The following is a 14,614-nucleotide window of genomic DNA, read 5'->3' as shown; positions in this document are numbered from 1 at the left end:
TGGCATGAAATTTTACCCATTTTATGAACACCTCATTGGGCAAAAGAGCCAGCTTATTGAGCAGTGACGTTACTTTTTAATCAATTGAGGTAATAGAAAAGACAATCCCATGTTAATCACAATCACTTTGCCTTCATGGGACCTGAGAGTGATTGTTTCATGCCATGGGAACAAATCTCTTGTATACATCTACACTTGTTCAATCTAGTAATTGTTTCACACTATGATTAGAAGCAGTGTGATGCTACTGGCAAAATGTTAACTAAGTCCTCAGACTGAAAGATTTCACCTTAGTTGTCAAAGACGAGTCAACACCTGTGTGTAGCAAGATTGTAATACTTTTTCCACTAGAGTTGTATTTCAAAAACACTGACAAGTCTCTGACCTTTTGAAGTACATTTCTTCTCAGGGTTACGCGTGGCCATTTTACAAACCAGTGGATGCACAGCTGCTGGGACTACACGACTACCATGAAATAATTAAGAATCCCATGGATTTAGGTTCAGTCAAGGTATGTTGACTTTAATCAACAACTGAAAGGAAAAGAGGATCTGTGCGCAGTCTGGGTGTTTTCTTAGTGACAAACTATTCAGCTCATCTAGCACTGTTCAAAAAAAAGTAATACCGACAGTATTTTGAACTTGGTTAGGAAACAGATTTTGTGTATTCACTGATATCAAGAAGGCAAAGTTGTCTTGGTATTCTGGAAAGTTTATATAAGTCTTCTGCAAAGTAGATTTTGTTCTCCAATTGTTGATGCAACAAGTGGTATTCTGCTATTTTTCAACCCAATGTAAGCAGTTTTTGCCAACATTCAATATCAACTATGTGTCCAAAGCAAAAAGATAAACAATTGATGGAATAATTTCAAATTATAGCCTCCAGGTATTGATATTCTACGTACAGAAATACATGTACTATCTTGCCATCATCACCTTAACTAGAATGGCATTGAATGTCACCACTTTATATACACCTCATTGGGCAAAAGAGCTAGCTTTACTGAGCAGTGATGTTACTTTTTAATCAATTGAGGTAATAGAAAAGACAATCCCATGTTAATCACAATCACTTTGCCTTTTTGGGACATGAGAGTGGTTGTTTCATGCCATGGGAACATTGTTTTAATACATCTTCACTCATTTGATCTCATCATTGTTTCACACTTTGATCTAGGCATTTTAAAAAGGATTTTCTAGCACACTGCAGAAAGAAGTGTTCCCCAAATGTATTTTGAACATAGAGTTGTGGACAGAAATGTGTCCAAACTTCAAGAAGGCAAAATCTGGTTCTGGTATACATAATACCATAAGTGACAAGTGATCTTTTTTCTATTATTTACAGAGGAAGATGGATACAAGAGAGTACAACAATGCTAATGAATTTGCTGCCGATGTTAGGTCGATTTTCACAAATTGCTACAAGTACAATCCACCAGACCATGACGTAGTGGCTATGGCAAGGAAGTTGCAGGTAAGGCTAAAACAGTTTTTAGCCTGTCATCCTCAAAACAGTATTTTTAATCCAATTCCATTGTGTAATCATTCAACAAGTTGGGTATTATAGCTACTTAGGGAATTTAGACCATCGTAACTTCTTTAGGTTGGTTACAACATTTGGCCACTTTCATGCAGACAATTTCTTTCTTGAAAATATCTGTTCAAAGATTTGCAATAAATTCAAGAAAGGTTCACCTAAGAGTTGAGAAGCCAATTGTACAACATCAACAGAAGTGTATTTGCAAAGAAAACCACACTTGTACTGATGTTTTCTGTAATGTTTGTATCCTCAAAGAAACAAACTAATATCAGGGTTTGTATGCTCCTTGAAAGTCCTTCAATATTGCAGCCTTCTTGAAAAGTCATTAAAAACAAGATTGAGTCCTGAAAATTTGATAATCCTGCCAAGATTTTCAAAGCTGACAAGATCAGGCATGATATCATAAAAATGAGTTATAACATCTGGTATATTAAAATGATGTCAAAATGATACATGGACAATTGTGCTTCAATAAATGTAAAAAAGTCCTTCAGAGTCCTTGAACTTTAAAGCTACTGTGAGTGTGTGGACCCTGTAATATACTGTAAATGACTTTTTCAGTTCATTAAAATAAATAGAAACGGTTAACTGTATTGATGGCAGTTCTGATATACAAATTTTAGACTTAACAATGTCCAAAGCATGATAGCTGTGTACAAATTGCCTTTTCACATTGTCTTTTAAAGGATGTCTTTGAAATGAAATTTGCGAAAATGCCAGATGAACCAACTCCACCGCCGAGTGAACCAGACCCAACACCAGCAGCCACGGCGGCAAGCAGTAGTAGCGGTAGCAGTAGCAGTAGTGATTCATCATCAGATTCAGATAGTACAGACAGTGAAGAAGAAAGGGCAAACAAATTATCACAGCTACAAGCACAGGTGAGTTCACATACTATGTATTGTCAGCAAGGTTTGTATGAAAGTGAGACTCTTGAATGTTGTTCTAAACTCTATTTTCCAAAGGATTGGAATGGATATCTGTAACCCTCAGCATGCCGAATAGGGCTTGTGCACACAACTCGCCTGCCTGCTGAAATAATTGTGTGACAGAAAAAGACCTCACACAAATTACCAATAATTATGAACTCAAAATCAACAAAATATTCAACAATGTTGATATGATTCTAGGATAAAATTTAATCGTATTTCCAATCATAATGACTATTTTAATATCAGATGCATATTTAGCTGAAATGTGGGGTAAAATCTCACTCGATGGTCCTACGGTCGCCCGCCTGTGAAGGGCATTTCCAGTGGTCAGTCTCCATCATGTACAAACCTATGCAAGTCTCGATGTCTGCCACAACTGATTAACTTTTCTTCATTGACTATCACTTCACTATCACGTATTGTTGTCGGGAAATCTTCGTGTCAAATCTTTACTAAAGCCCTTCTTTCAAATGATGTTTCATTTGCGAGTCCAAAATGCATGGATGTCGGCCGTAGCCACACGTACAGTTTGTTTACAATGGCAGACATTTGAAAATGTTCTGTGCGATCGCATGGAAAAAATCCAGAATATGACATCATCAAACCTCGCGATTCCCGAGAATCACACAGCACAAGTGTTACCCCTGGGAACATTTCTGCCATTTGATGGCAGTATTTGAATCATGCTAGATTGACCAGAATAAATTGTGACCGGAACTAAACGAATGGTTGTTGAAAACCTGAGTTTCCTCGGTCTCTGCGATGTACGCTTGAACATTTGACCCAAGATATCTCGGTCCCTGCATGTTAAGGGCTAAAAGATGTTTGTAGGACTAGCCAGCTAGCCTGCTGCACCAATTTACTTTCTTACCTGTTCTTATGGGCCACCAACTAAATTATGGGACTCTTGAATCTTGAAAGTTTTAGTGTGAGTAGTTAAACAAAAAAACCCAATGAGTTGCTAATTTGCCTAGATTTCAGTAGAAAGCACATCCTTTCAATTTCCAAACACCCACCCCCCACCCTTCGTTGCTCAGCATCCTGTGAAAAGTTATGTACTGTAATGTGATGATATCATGCGTGTCAACTGAGTCATGGGTCATATGACACCCTGCTATAAACACTGGTGTTCTGCCAGTGTTTTACTGTAAGGTGTCAAATGTGGCCTTGTCAAAAGATCTTACTCCAATTGGCTGATTACAGTAAAGAAACAAAACACTTCTGGGAACTTGTACCTGTAATCTGTTCATGAAAGAAACTGTAACATTCAAAGCTACTGTTATTTTTGCTTGCAGCTTAGAGCGGTGCATGAACAACTCAGTGCATTATCAGAAGCAACATTTAACAAACCAAAGAAAAAGAAGAAAGAGAAAGAAAAAGAGGAAGAGAAGGACAAGGAAAAAGACAAAGATGCTAAAAAGAAAAAAAAGAAAAAAGAGAAGGAAAAGGAGAAAGAGAAGGAAGTTGAAAAACCAGAGAAAGAAGAGGAAAAGAAGCCAGAAGTCAAGAAAGAGGAGAAGAAAGAAAAACCAAAACCAAAACAGAGGCCAACGTCAACAAAACCACCAGCTGCAAAGAAGCCGCCGAAAAGGTCAAACAGCAGGTAGGGAACTTATTGGATTCATAGTTGTTCAGATGTTGCTATTTTGAATCAGTGCTCAATGCTGATTTTCCTTGTGTCTTTACAAGTATTTTTACCCATCAAAGTATGTGGATGCTGCATTTGTTTGGTGTTTAAGGCATTGAATAACCATGAGAGTCTTGTGTGGTTGTCAGTGCAGTACTGATATGACCCCTTGTAATACATCTCAGAATGCAAATGTATGATAGTCACCAATAGTCTTTTGCCTGTTTTACAGATGTTGACTTATCTGCAGGTGTCACCACAGATGGAGAGATTTCTTTGAGGGAATAAATTTACTTGACCTCAAAATGCCTATAATCACGCAAAGAAATTTCTGAGAAATTTGGATGTTATTACTGGTGAAATTTTAATGTGCTTTTCATATTTTTGATGGTCATGTATTTCTGCTGTCACTTCATTTGTGCTGACAGAAGACTTATTAGTGTACATCAAGCACATGACATTGACATACTGTTACACAAGTACCATTTTCATACTGGTATTTAAATAGTTTACTCAACTTACTAAGAATAATTTCCTCTGCATTTTTTTTGAACAAGTAGGCAAAGTAAAAAGAACAAACAACCACCACCTCCAGTGTACGAGAGTGAAGACGAGGATATGGCAAAACCAATGTCGTATGATGAGAAGAGACAACTTAGTTTAGATATTAACAAATTGCCAGGTATGATAAAAACTCAGATTCTTGTAGCCTTGAGTGCTTGAAAGAGTCTTGCAGAAGTCCATTACATGCATTACATGCTGTGTGTACTCAGAAAGCCATGTTGACCTCATGCCTATTATCATGCAAATAAGACTCCTAAAGAAGAATACCCGTCATGGTCGTCACATTCAAGGCGATGTCGCCCCTTTACCGAGTGAAATTAGAATTGTTTTGTCATTGGGTTAATGACGTTGCATAAGACTCAATCGTCTGACAAGAATTCTTGAAGGATGGAGTAATACTTTGGGCCAAATATATCCTTGGAAAGGGAAACCCAGCAAATGTCGTCATACTCTTTCAGGGATGTAGAAAATAGCCAGCAGCCGGCAAAAGTGACTGACTGTCAGCAAAAATTTGCCGGCTGTGAAAATTTAGTTTTAGTAAAAAATCAGGACATTTTGCACAAACTTTTATGCACATACACTGCTTGTTAACCACCTGTACTTTTATTTTTGCCGCCTGTATTTTCTACATCCCCATCTTTGTTAAGTACCACAGTTGTACACATTATCTCAACCAGCATTCTGTTTTCAATTTTCCAGGTGACAAATTAGGAAGGGTGGTGCATATTATACAAGCAAGAGAACCCTCTCTTCGAGATTCCAATCCCGATGAAATTGAAATAGATTTTGAAACACTTAAACCATCAACACTTAGAGAACTTGAAAGATACGTCATGCAGTGTTTAAGGAAAAAGCCTCGGAAACCATATGGTAAGTTATGTTTTAGAGTGCAATATTGTTTACTGTACTGAAAATGATACAGTGAGGTGCAGGATTGTTTTAGCGCATTGTTGACAATTTGGACGATTATTCAACATATGGACTCTCATGAATTATTGGAGACAGAAAGTTTATCTTATCACTAGAAGCATATCAAAGGGGGAAAATGTCATGAACATGCCATGAACATGCCATAATTTTCAGTGATTGATTTCTTCTTGCAAACTGTTTCGAGAGGTAATCAGTGTTCGCAACTGTCTGTTGGTGGTGTCAAGAAGTGTCCATTGTCGGAAGTTGCTTATAATTTAGCATAAAGCTGGTCCACGTTGGTCAGAGTGTCACCTATTTCGCTTGGCTGCTATTAACCTTTGACTGCTATTAACCTTTGACTTGATAAGGGAAAATGGGGGACGATTGATCAGAAATTTTGAACAAAACATAGCTAGCGCTGTTAACATCCTTTCAATTTGTTGATGGAGAGACATTTTGGTAACTGACATTTACCAGAAAAATAAGGTCAAAAATGAGAAGGGACAAGCATTCTCGAATTCAACTCCTGAAACATTCGGAAGATAAGGATGACATTTTCATGTTCCAGGATAGCAAAGTACTAAAGTACATGAACAATAGACCCATTAAGTCCATGCTCTCTTAAACTCAATCTTGGTTCATCTCACACTTAATTTTGACACTTAAGGATAATTTGTGCTCATTTAAGTTTTTAGTCCTTGGGCTTTGGCCCAAAGTACTAATGTGATGACGCGGCCTCTGTTGTTGCATACAGTGGGCCGTAAGCTGTGGACGCAGGTATCTCAGAAACGCTTCTGTAACTTTTTCTGAAATTTGGTCTGGTGGTCACTTGGGCATGTATCTCCAACGGTCTTTTTTCTTTTTTGATTGAATCATTTTAAAGTCACTTTTTTAGCTTTTTTGTGAAAACCACTATTTTCAATTTTTCCTCAAAAGCACTGATTTGATTATTGTGATATTTGGCATGGGTGTTCGTATAGTTGAAATGCCGTCAGAAATGTTCAAAATTTGGTGATACATGCCTTGTATTATTTTTAAACAATATTTTTATCCATTTTTATTTTATATTTACTTGAGTTTGACTCGCTTTCGTTAAAGCTACCGTCTGCGCATGCGCACAACTCTAGGACAAAATCTGAGTTGAAGAATCGAATCGGACGCCATCTTGTTTCTCGGTCTCGGCACAGTTTTTACTTTTTGAACGTTTCACTGTGTCTTTCAATATGTTCTATAGTTATGAAGTTGACAGTGATGCACTTTTGCGGCTGTCGTGTATTATTTGGTACGAAAGGCGCGTTTGATCGACTGAAGAATGATGGTACCGGCAGGCATATCAGTTCTACTGAGGAAGTAATCCACTGGCCCGCATAGGTCAGGGACTCACTTAAGGGAGAACCACTTGATTTCTGGGGGGGGGGGTATGGAGGATTTTGAGGAAAAAAAATTGTCACCAGGTGAAATAAAAGAAAAAAATAAGCCTGTAATGGCTTGAGAAAAAAAATTCTCATAACAGACAGAAATAAAAAAGGAATTGTCATTATGCAGTTGAAATGAGCAAAATTTTGGAAACTTCATTCTCATGTGTTCTTTGCTAGCATGCTGCCATAGGCAGCACAAATGTTTTTACCACAAGCAATTCTCATGTGTTTTTTTTCCCAGCACTTATGATATAAGCATTGACTATTTTACATCTCAGTGCACTCGATGTTTTCCTTCCCTTTTCTGACCCAAGAAATCATGTTTCAGGATTTCTGTTGCAATATCTCAATGGTACAGGCAATATCTAGATGGGACTATTTGACTTCTGTACATTGTGAAAATTTAAAACACTAGACAGGAGTCAATAAACTAGTGTAAAAACCAATATATTATTCTCTCAACATAAATATGTTAGAAAGATTACAAGTTGTCAAAGAAAAATTGAGGAACAACAAATATAATGAAGTACAATGTGTGAGCCTTGTTTCTCTGACCACAAAAGATAACATCTCCCCTGAGAACTTAAAAGGAATTGACTGTTATAAAGAAAAGCAGGTATAGTACTGATCACTGTTGATTTGCCAAAAAAGTGTTCTATAATTTAAAGTTGTATATATACTAGACTTTCCATTTTGTTTTCATTCGTTGGAATGTAAAATGAATATATAAAACCATCCTGTGATATGTGAAACACTGGCTTAAATTTGAAAAATTGCACTGCTACTCCATTTGATAAAAAAAATTGATGCAGGTGTGACAGTTGAAATTTAAAAATGCTGTCTCTCTGACAAAAAAAGTTCCCATACCCACTTCCTGCATACCCCCCTGAAATCAAATGGGTCTCCCCTTAATATGCGCATGCGCATATAACAAGTTAGCTTTTTGAAAAATCAAACCGACGCTGTCTTGTTTCTCGGTCTTGTGCGAATTTTGACGTTTTGAAGCTTTTAGCGTTTATTTGATGATATTTTGTAAATATGAAGTTCACAGTGATTGTATTTTTGTTGCTGTCATGTATTTTTTTGGCACGAAACGCTCCTTCGTTACCGGCGAATCCATTGCTTTAGCGAGGCAATCCCACCGGCGGCCCGTTAGTAATAGCTGGGTGAGAGCGAGGGAATTCGCTCTGTCCTTCTACCTCCATGTCATAACAAACTAGCGTCGTTTTATGTTGATGTACTGTCCTTTCGACACAGCGATAACTTAAGTTTTCTGTTGCTTATTTGGGTAATTTCAACAGTTGTGCATTGATTTTGACATCATTGTTGAAGACAGTGTGTGCTTTCGACTGTCGACAGTCCTCGTGCCTTCTTTTGACCGGATCCGGAGTCACTTGCGGTAGTAATCCAACGTAGGCGATCGAGCGCCGAAGGCGCAAGGTCGAGTGCCGAAGGCACGAGCTTGTATAAATACGGTACCGAAAGCTACGCGAGACCAAGCAGTACAAGCGACTGGCGAGAGTCTATGTCTGCTTTTGTTGACCGATTTACGCGCACTTCAGAATCACGGCATAATCCGACATGGTAATTTGGCATGATCATCAGATCATACATGATCCGAGATTGCACTTTAGCAAGGTCACGATAACTAATGTTGTTTGTTTCACTGTCGTTTAATACCTATATTTCCACTAAAAGACCATTAGAATTTCCTCCTGGCTACTTTGAAATCGTGCACTGGCATGCATGTAGTTGTCAACATCACTATGCTTGAATGTAGTAGACTCTTACTATGAATATATCGACTGTCACTGCATATTGCATATGTGTGCAAGTCACTCCATATCATATCAAAAAATGTAGTATTGCGATGTTTGAGCTGCCACAAGCCAGAATTTACAGTTTATGAGAAAGTTATCTTGCATGTAAAACTCAGTTCTACTGTGAACAAAATGCAAGCTATGTTGCATAACTATGGTGAATAACATAATATTTTGTACCTATCACCGTGTCAGAAAATCAGAAGGAAACAACCACTCAGACAAACTCTGGTCAGGATGATACGGTCCAATTTTAATATTTGTCTCTCGGCACACACTTAGGGACAACATTTCCATATAATTGTATATTCAGTTTTTATATTTAGTTTGCTTTTCACCATATTCTATGTCCTTCCCTGCACTACATAATTCAAAATCAAATATTGTTTTTGGCCTATACGTACTTGAGGGGTAAGCTTATTTAGTATCATACATTAAAGATGCACTGTTGACCTTCAGAGTCAAAACTTTTTATCATTGTATTGTAGATAGGTGTACACTCCAAATACTAAGTACAAGTGTGGTGAGTGTAACAAGCAAATGTTTTTTAGTCAATGGCCCAAATTTATTTTCTATTTGATGGACAATAAATACATGTGTAATCAATGCCAACAATCCAGTTTAAGTAATTTGGTTTAGATTAGCCATTGTCCATTATATTACAATAGTTTGTGGCTAAATTTTCTCCCCTTCTGTATCATATAAGTTCACCGTTTCCTGTTTTAGATATTGTTGATCCTATTGAGTTCCATTCTCTTATTCTTGATTCACTTTCATATTAACTTTCATTTATGTCCAAACAATTTGACTTTTTGCCAAATTTCACATTTATGGCAAATAATAAACAGTAAGGAGGCACAAAGGACGTCGGTGCCCCCGGGCCCCATGTTTGATAATTTCTTCTTGAAAAAGATTGCTTGCTTTATAATTTCCTCCAAAAAACAGTTGCCTACAAAACTGACTGCATTTGCCTAACTTCACCAGCAAGATTCATCATCAAATATTGTAGGTTTCTGTCATGAGTGATACAGTAGTACCTGCAACAACACAGCCATTAGAATGACTTAAATCATAACATTGTTTGTGCATAATTCCTCATGAAATCAAGACATCGTCATTGATTCCTCTGTTTTATCTTAAACTGTAGTGTGTAAGTAGAGATATCTTACTAAGGTGCATGCTTTCTCAATTGATTATAGCCAAAAAAAATTCAGGAAAGACGAAAGAGGAACAGCAGAGGGAAAAAAAACAAGAATTAGAAAGGAGGTTACAAGACGTTAGTGGTCAGTTAGGTGGTGCTTATGCAAAGAAATCTTCAAAGAAAGGTACGTATGAATTACCTTCTTTGTAATCAAAATGTCACTAAATTATATAGACCAACCTTGTGGAGTTGTTCCTCTCGCTGTTTTGAACCTCTAACAGAACAAAAATGTTTAGATAAGTTTCTGTCCAAGCTAGATTCACAATTGAATTTAAGTGTAAGAGATCGGTCTTTTTTAACCAACCTCTGAATGGTAGAATGGTAAAACACACGATTCCTTCGTCTCATACGGTGCTGTGCTTATGTAAAGACTTTTCTTTAGTCAAGGCTTCATCATCAAAGTCATGGCTCCTACAATGAACAGAACCTACTCTGTGAAGTCATTGCCGCACTCATTCAGTGGGATGGTAAAAGGGCAAAATTTTGCATAGGATTTATGTTTGCTATGTATATATACTGGTACCTATAGACTCTTATGTGTTGTTTAAATGTATCTCATATTTGTTCCGTTTTCTACAGCTGATAGGGAAGCAGTTGAGAACATGATAGATGTGGTTGGTGGTCCGTCAAGATTGAGTGCCAGCAGCAGCAGTTCGTCAGATAGCGACAGTAGTAGTAGCAGTAGTGGTTCATCTAGCTCTTCAGACAGTAGTGATTCAGAGTCAGGTAGTTAAACAAATATGCATAAGATGCCTTTCATACCTGTAAGTTACTATTGTCTTATGTGTACACTAGGAATCGGTTTAGGCACAGGAAATCAAACTCGAATCATGGTAATCAGCGGCTTGGCTTGCTCAAAAAACTCAAAATCAATATGTGTGTACTTTGTCTCTTCATGCAACAATCTTGGTTTATCCAGTGCGTAGCACTGTTGCACTATAGACTTCTGCGCAAATAACAATCGGGGGAGCATCCTTTCTTACAACTAGCTCATAACTAAAAGATAAAAAGCAGTTCACTGCTAGAATTACTTGCACTGTATAATGTAAAGACTAGTGTACACAATATTGTGGAAAAATCTGTTGTGATTGCTGTGGACATTGCATCCTCTAGATTTCTTGGCGTCAGAAAAAAACCAGCCAAGTTTTTTAATCCGTGTACAGATGTACTGAAAGCCTAAAGAGTGGCATGTGTGATCAGGGAGGCAGGCCAGCTGGGCTACGTGTTGACATTGATGATGATCTTTGGAGTACAGCGAGCTGTGCTGTGAGTCCCTCGCACGGTAACTTGACAACCTGGTCTTCAAGGTCCAAAGAAGCCGTAAGAAGTTAGTTACATGCGGCTTTGTAAAGAGTGGTTGTTTGTGCGGACAACAGGAGTGTCTGTCTTTTCTGTGTTTGGCCGTGTTGTGTGTGAGATGCCGAGTATGCCAGACAGTGTGCATTTGGAGTGATAAGGATTATCACTCTAGATTCCGCACTGTCTTGCATACCTTCCACAGATGTGTGTGGTGTGTTCCGTGTTTGATGTCCTCCTCTTTAAATAGCTGCGGCAAATCGTACAATGATACCCCAAAGTTATCCACAAAGTCCTTGAGATGCAAATCTGTGTACTTGTGCTTGCCAACAAGTGTTTCCCAGTTCATGTAATTTACCAGCAAACAACTACACGAATGCTCAATGGTCCGTGGCCCACATAGGCAACTAAACCAAGCCACAGTTGGCCAGCCTGTTCCTAAAAACACATGCACTCAAATGGCTTCAATCAGTGTATTACAGTGTACTGTACTTTTATCAGCACTGTGAAAGAAAGAAAGGATAAATTTTTTTTAACCGGAAAAAGAAATACCATTGTTTTCTCAGAGTCAAATCTTATACGTGATGTTTCAATGTAACTGTTGTGTAAACCAACTTTTTTCAGCTTTGTAAATAGTACTGCGCCCATGTAGACTTAATTGGTCAGTGTGGTTTTTAAAGCGTTTATGATGCATTTTGGTCTTACTGGAGACAAATTCCTTCTTTTTTATTTGTGAGAGCATATTTCAAAACAAACATTTGTATAATTTTGTGTATTCCATATTGTCTGTGTAAGCCTTTCAAAAGTTTATTGTCCAGGTTTCTCATGACAGTTTCTCTATTTCTCTACCTTTTGTTAGTGTTGTATGATTTATAGCCTTTGGAAAGAGAAATTGTCTGTGACAGAATGCAATACTTTTTTGTCAGTAGCTTGAAAACAACGATAGTTCCTGAACACTCATCTAGTGAAAAAAAGACGTATAGCAACCCAGTATGTATATAATATATTTACAATGTAGCCTGCGTAACTAGTGAAGCGACACTTGTTTCTTCCAATAAAATATATTCTAGAGTTGAAACTTCAGCTCACAATATTAAATAGTGTGTACACTGTGTATTTTAAATTTGTCACTTGTTGGCATGCACAAGGACTACATGTTGCAAAATGACTTTGAGAGCAAGATTTGAATACTTTGGACTTGTCACATTTCGCAGCTAGCTATGTGCATAGGAACTGTTGTGGTATGGTGCCTCCTGAGTCCTGAACCTGAAATTAGTTTTACGATATAGAGGTAGTCATTACAAAGATATGTCATTTTATTGTGTGAAAACAATTTTCCAAGGCACAGAACTAACTTTCCCTGAATGTCAAGGAAAGTAGGTCTGTTGAAGAAAAGGAGCATACAGTATAACTGGCCATGGTGTCTATTTGAACCCAGATATGCTACTGTCTGTGTGCTGAAAGAGACATTGATTGAAAGTCTTATGTAGGGGTGGTTCTTCTGATGAGAAAAAAATGCCAAATATGAAACCTTACGTGCCATGGTAGAGCGTCCCCTTTGGGTAAATGTGCAACCACATAGAACTTCAGAAAAAAAATTGTTAGGGAAACGATAGACATGCAAACATTGAATACTGATTATCAATTAGCCCCAAGTTAAAAATGTTTCATGCAACTGGTGTCATTAGGCATTGCAAAATTTACTTTTTCCCTTGTTGATGTCAGTCATCGAGAATGAATAGTGAGAATGACTGCCTTCTATTGGAGCAGAAGAAAGACACTGAAAAACACCGGGAAAGTCTCCTTCAGTTCATCAGCAAATACTCAAGCAAACACCTGATGCACATGACAGAGCTTTTAATCAGTGCATGTACATGATGTAAAGGTCATGTTCACATTTTGATTTTTGCAATAAAAGTAGTTGAATAATTAGGCTATGGCCAATTAGCGATAGGCATGAAAATTTTACCGAAGCTTATCACAAGAATCCATTTAGATTGCTGTGTTGCTGTGATTTAACTGTAAGTCTTTATTGCAACAATTAATAGTCTCTGGTATTTCTCATGCAAAGAACTTCAAATTTAGGATTATACAGGGTCTTTTATCTTATTGGAAAGCCCTTGAATTTGACAGCATTCTGGAAAGTCATTCAAAATGAAATTTATGTCCTGAGAAATCAATGCCCCACCTTGACTTTTGAACCAAAATGATACATGGAAAATGGTATTTTGGACCACAAAAATGTCCTTGAAAGTTTTCAAAATAGTGACTTTAAGGGTATGCAAACATGGTTTATCATTTTAGATTCACAATCACAGATTAAAATGAAGGTCTCATATGAAATACACATTCAAAAACTGAAACTCACAGACCACCGTTGCTGTGAAATGTGTATTGCTGATAAATTGGTGAGATTTTAGAGTTAACTTTTAAGTGAATTTAACAGTTGTCTGAGTGGCAACTTTGGAGAGTTTGTTTAGTATTGTTATCACCCAAGTCACTTTCCTCGATGTCATCTTTTCCTATATATTGAGCAACAATCACTTTGACATGACTGAAATGAAGTATCCTTATCCTTTGTCGTCCTGTCCCTCATCATTTATAAGACTACCAAACCTAGGTGGCCAGTGCTTGTATCAAAACACCATTCAGCCAGTTTGTTTTATTCTGAAAAGAAAGTCCCAGTGAGGAGTTCAAATTGTACTGTATACTTGTCACAAACCAAACTGTGGTGGCGCTTCGAGCAAAACCAACGCACCACTGCCATGGGCCACTTTGTGCATGTATGAGTACATTTACATATTTGTGATAATAAGGTGCTTTCATGTCAAAAAAGTGAAGATCTACCCTTTTTTTTACCAAATCATATAAATCAAGTTAGTGAAAACTTTCCCGTTATACCTTGATTTTGATACAAACTCTTACCTTAGATGTAAAATTACTGTACCATCAGTCTTCTTTGACTTTCAAACCCTGAGGTAAATTTCAGTTAGGCAAATATGTTGCTGCATTGGTGCAAGTCCTCATGACTTTGAGTGTATGTGTATGAGACTTGTGTGTGTGGAATTAAATGTTCATATGACTGACCCATGGTTAGACTGCTCTAGGCTATATGGAATCAGAAATTCACCATGACAATGCCATCCCCAACACATGCCACTCTTTGAGCTTTCCAGTGAAGTATGGGTTGAGCAAATTTGCATAGATGACTCTGAAAAGGTGAGTGTGAAGTAATTTCCATTTCTGGATGCCACTTGCCTGGTGTAGAGAAATGCTTTATCTTTAGTAACTGTGTTATTGTCTGGACC

General features: G+C 37.5%; 1 protein-coding gene and 1 non-coding gene across 7 annotated transcripts in view; both read left to right on the top strand.

Moving 5' to 3' along the window:
- LOC139114271 (bromodomain-containing protein 2-like) overlaps nt 1–14,614 on the top strand; it is a 41,148-nt gene that overhangs the window by 11,305 nt on the left and 15,229 nt on the right. For 4 of the 6 annotated variants that reach the window (XM_070675869.1, XM_070675865.1, XM_070675866.1 and 1 more), the window contains exons 8-15: nt 410–511; nt 1,345–1,473; nt 2,226–2,420; nt 3,767–4,074; nt 4,656–4,780; nt 5,362–5,532; nt 10,009–10,134; nt 10,590–10,736. In XM_070675869.1, coding sequence (XP_070531970.1) covers nt 410–511; nt 1,345–1,473; nt 2,226–2,420; nt 3,767–4,074; nt 4,656–4,780; nt 5,362–5,532; nt 10,009–10,134; nt 10,590–10,736 — 1,303 coding nt within the window. The remainder of the gene's footprint in view (nt 1–409; nt 512–1,344; nt 1,474–2,225; nt 2,421–3,766; nt 4,075–4,655; nt 4,781–5,361; nt 5,533–10,008; nt 10,135–10,589; nt 10,737–14,614) is intronic. The other 2 variants (XM_070675864.1, XM_070675868.1) reach the window with 2 other exon arrangements.
- Nucleotides 3,532–3,672, top strand: LOC139115057 (small nucleolar RNA SNORD10). Its single transcript, XR_011548036.1, has one exon. It is a non-coding gene; the product is annotated as a small nucleolar RNA SNORD10 (small nucleolar RNA).

This window comes from Ptychodera flava, chromosome 16 (genome assembly GCF_041260155.1).
Source record: "Ptychodera flava strain L36383 chromosome 16, AS_Pfla_20210202, whole genome shotgun sequence".
Classification (NCBI taxonomy): Eukaryota; Metazoa; Hemichordata; class Enteropneusta; family Ptychoderidae; genus Ptychodera; species Ptychodera flava.
This window is presented reverse-complemented; position numbering and strand designations above follow the sequence as displayed.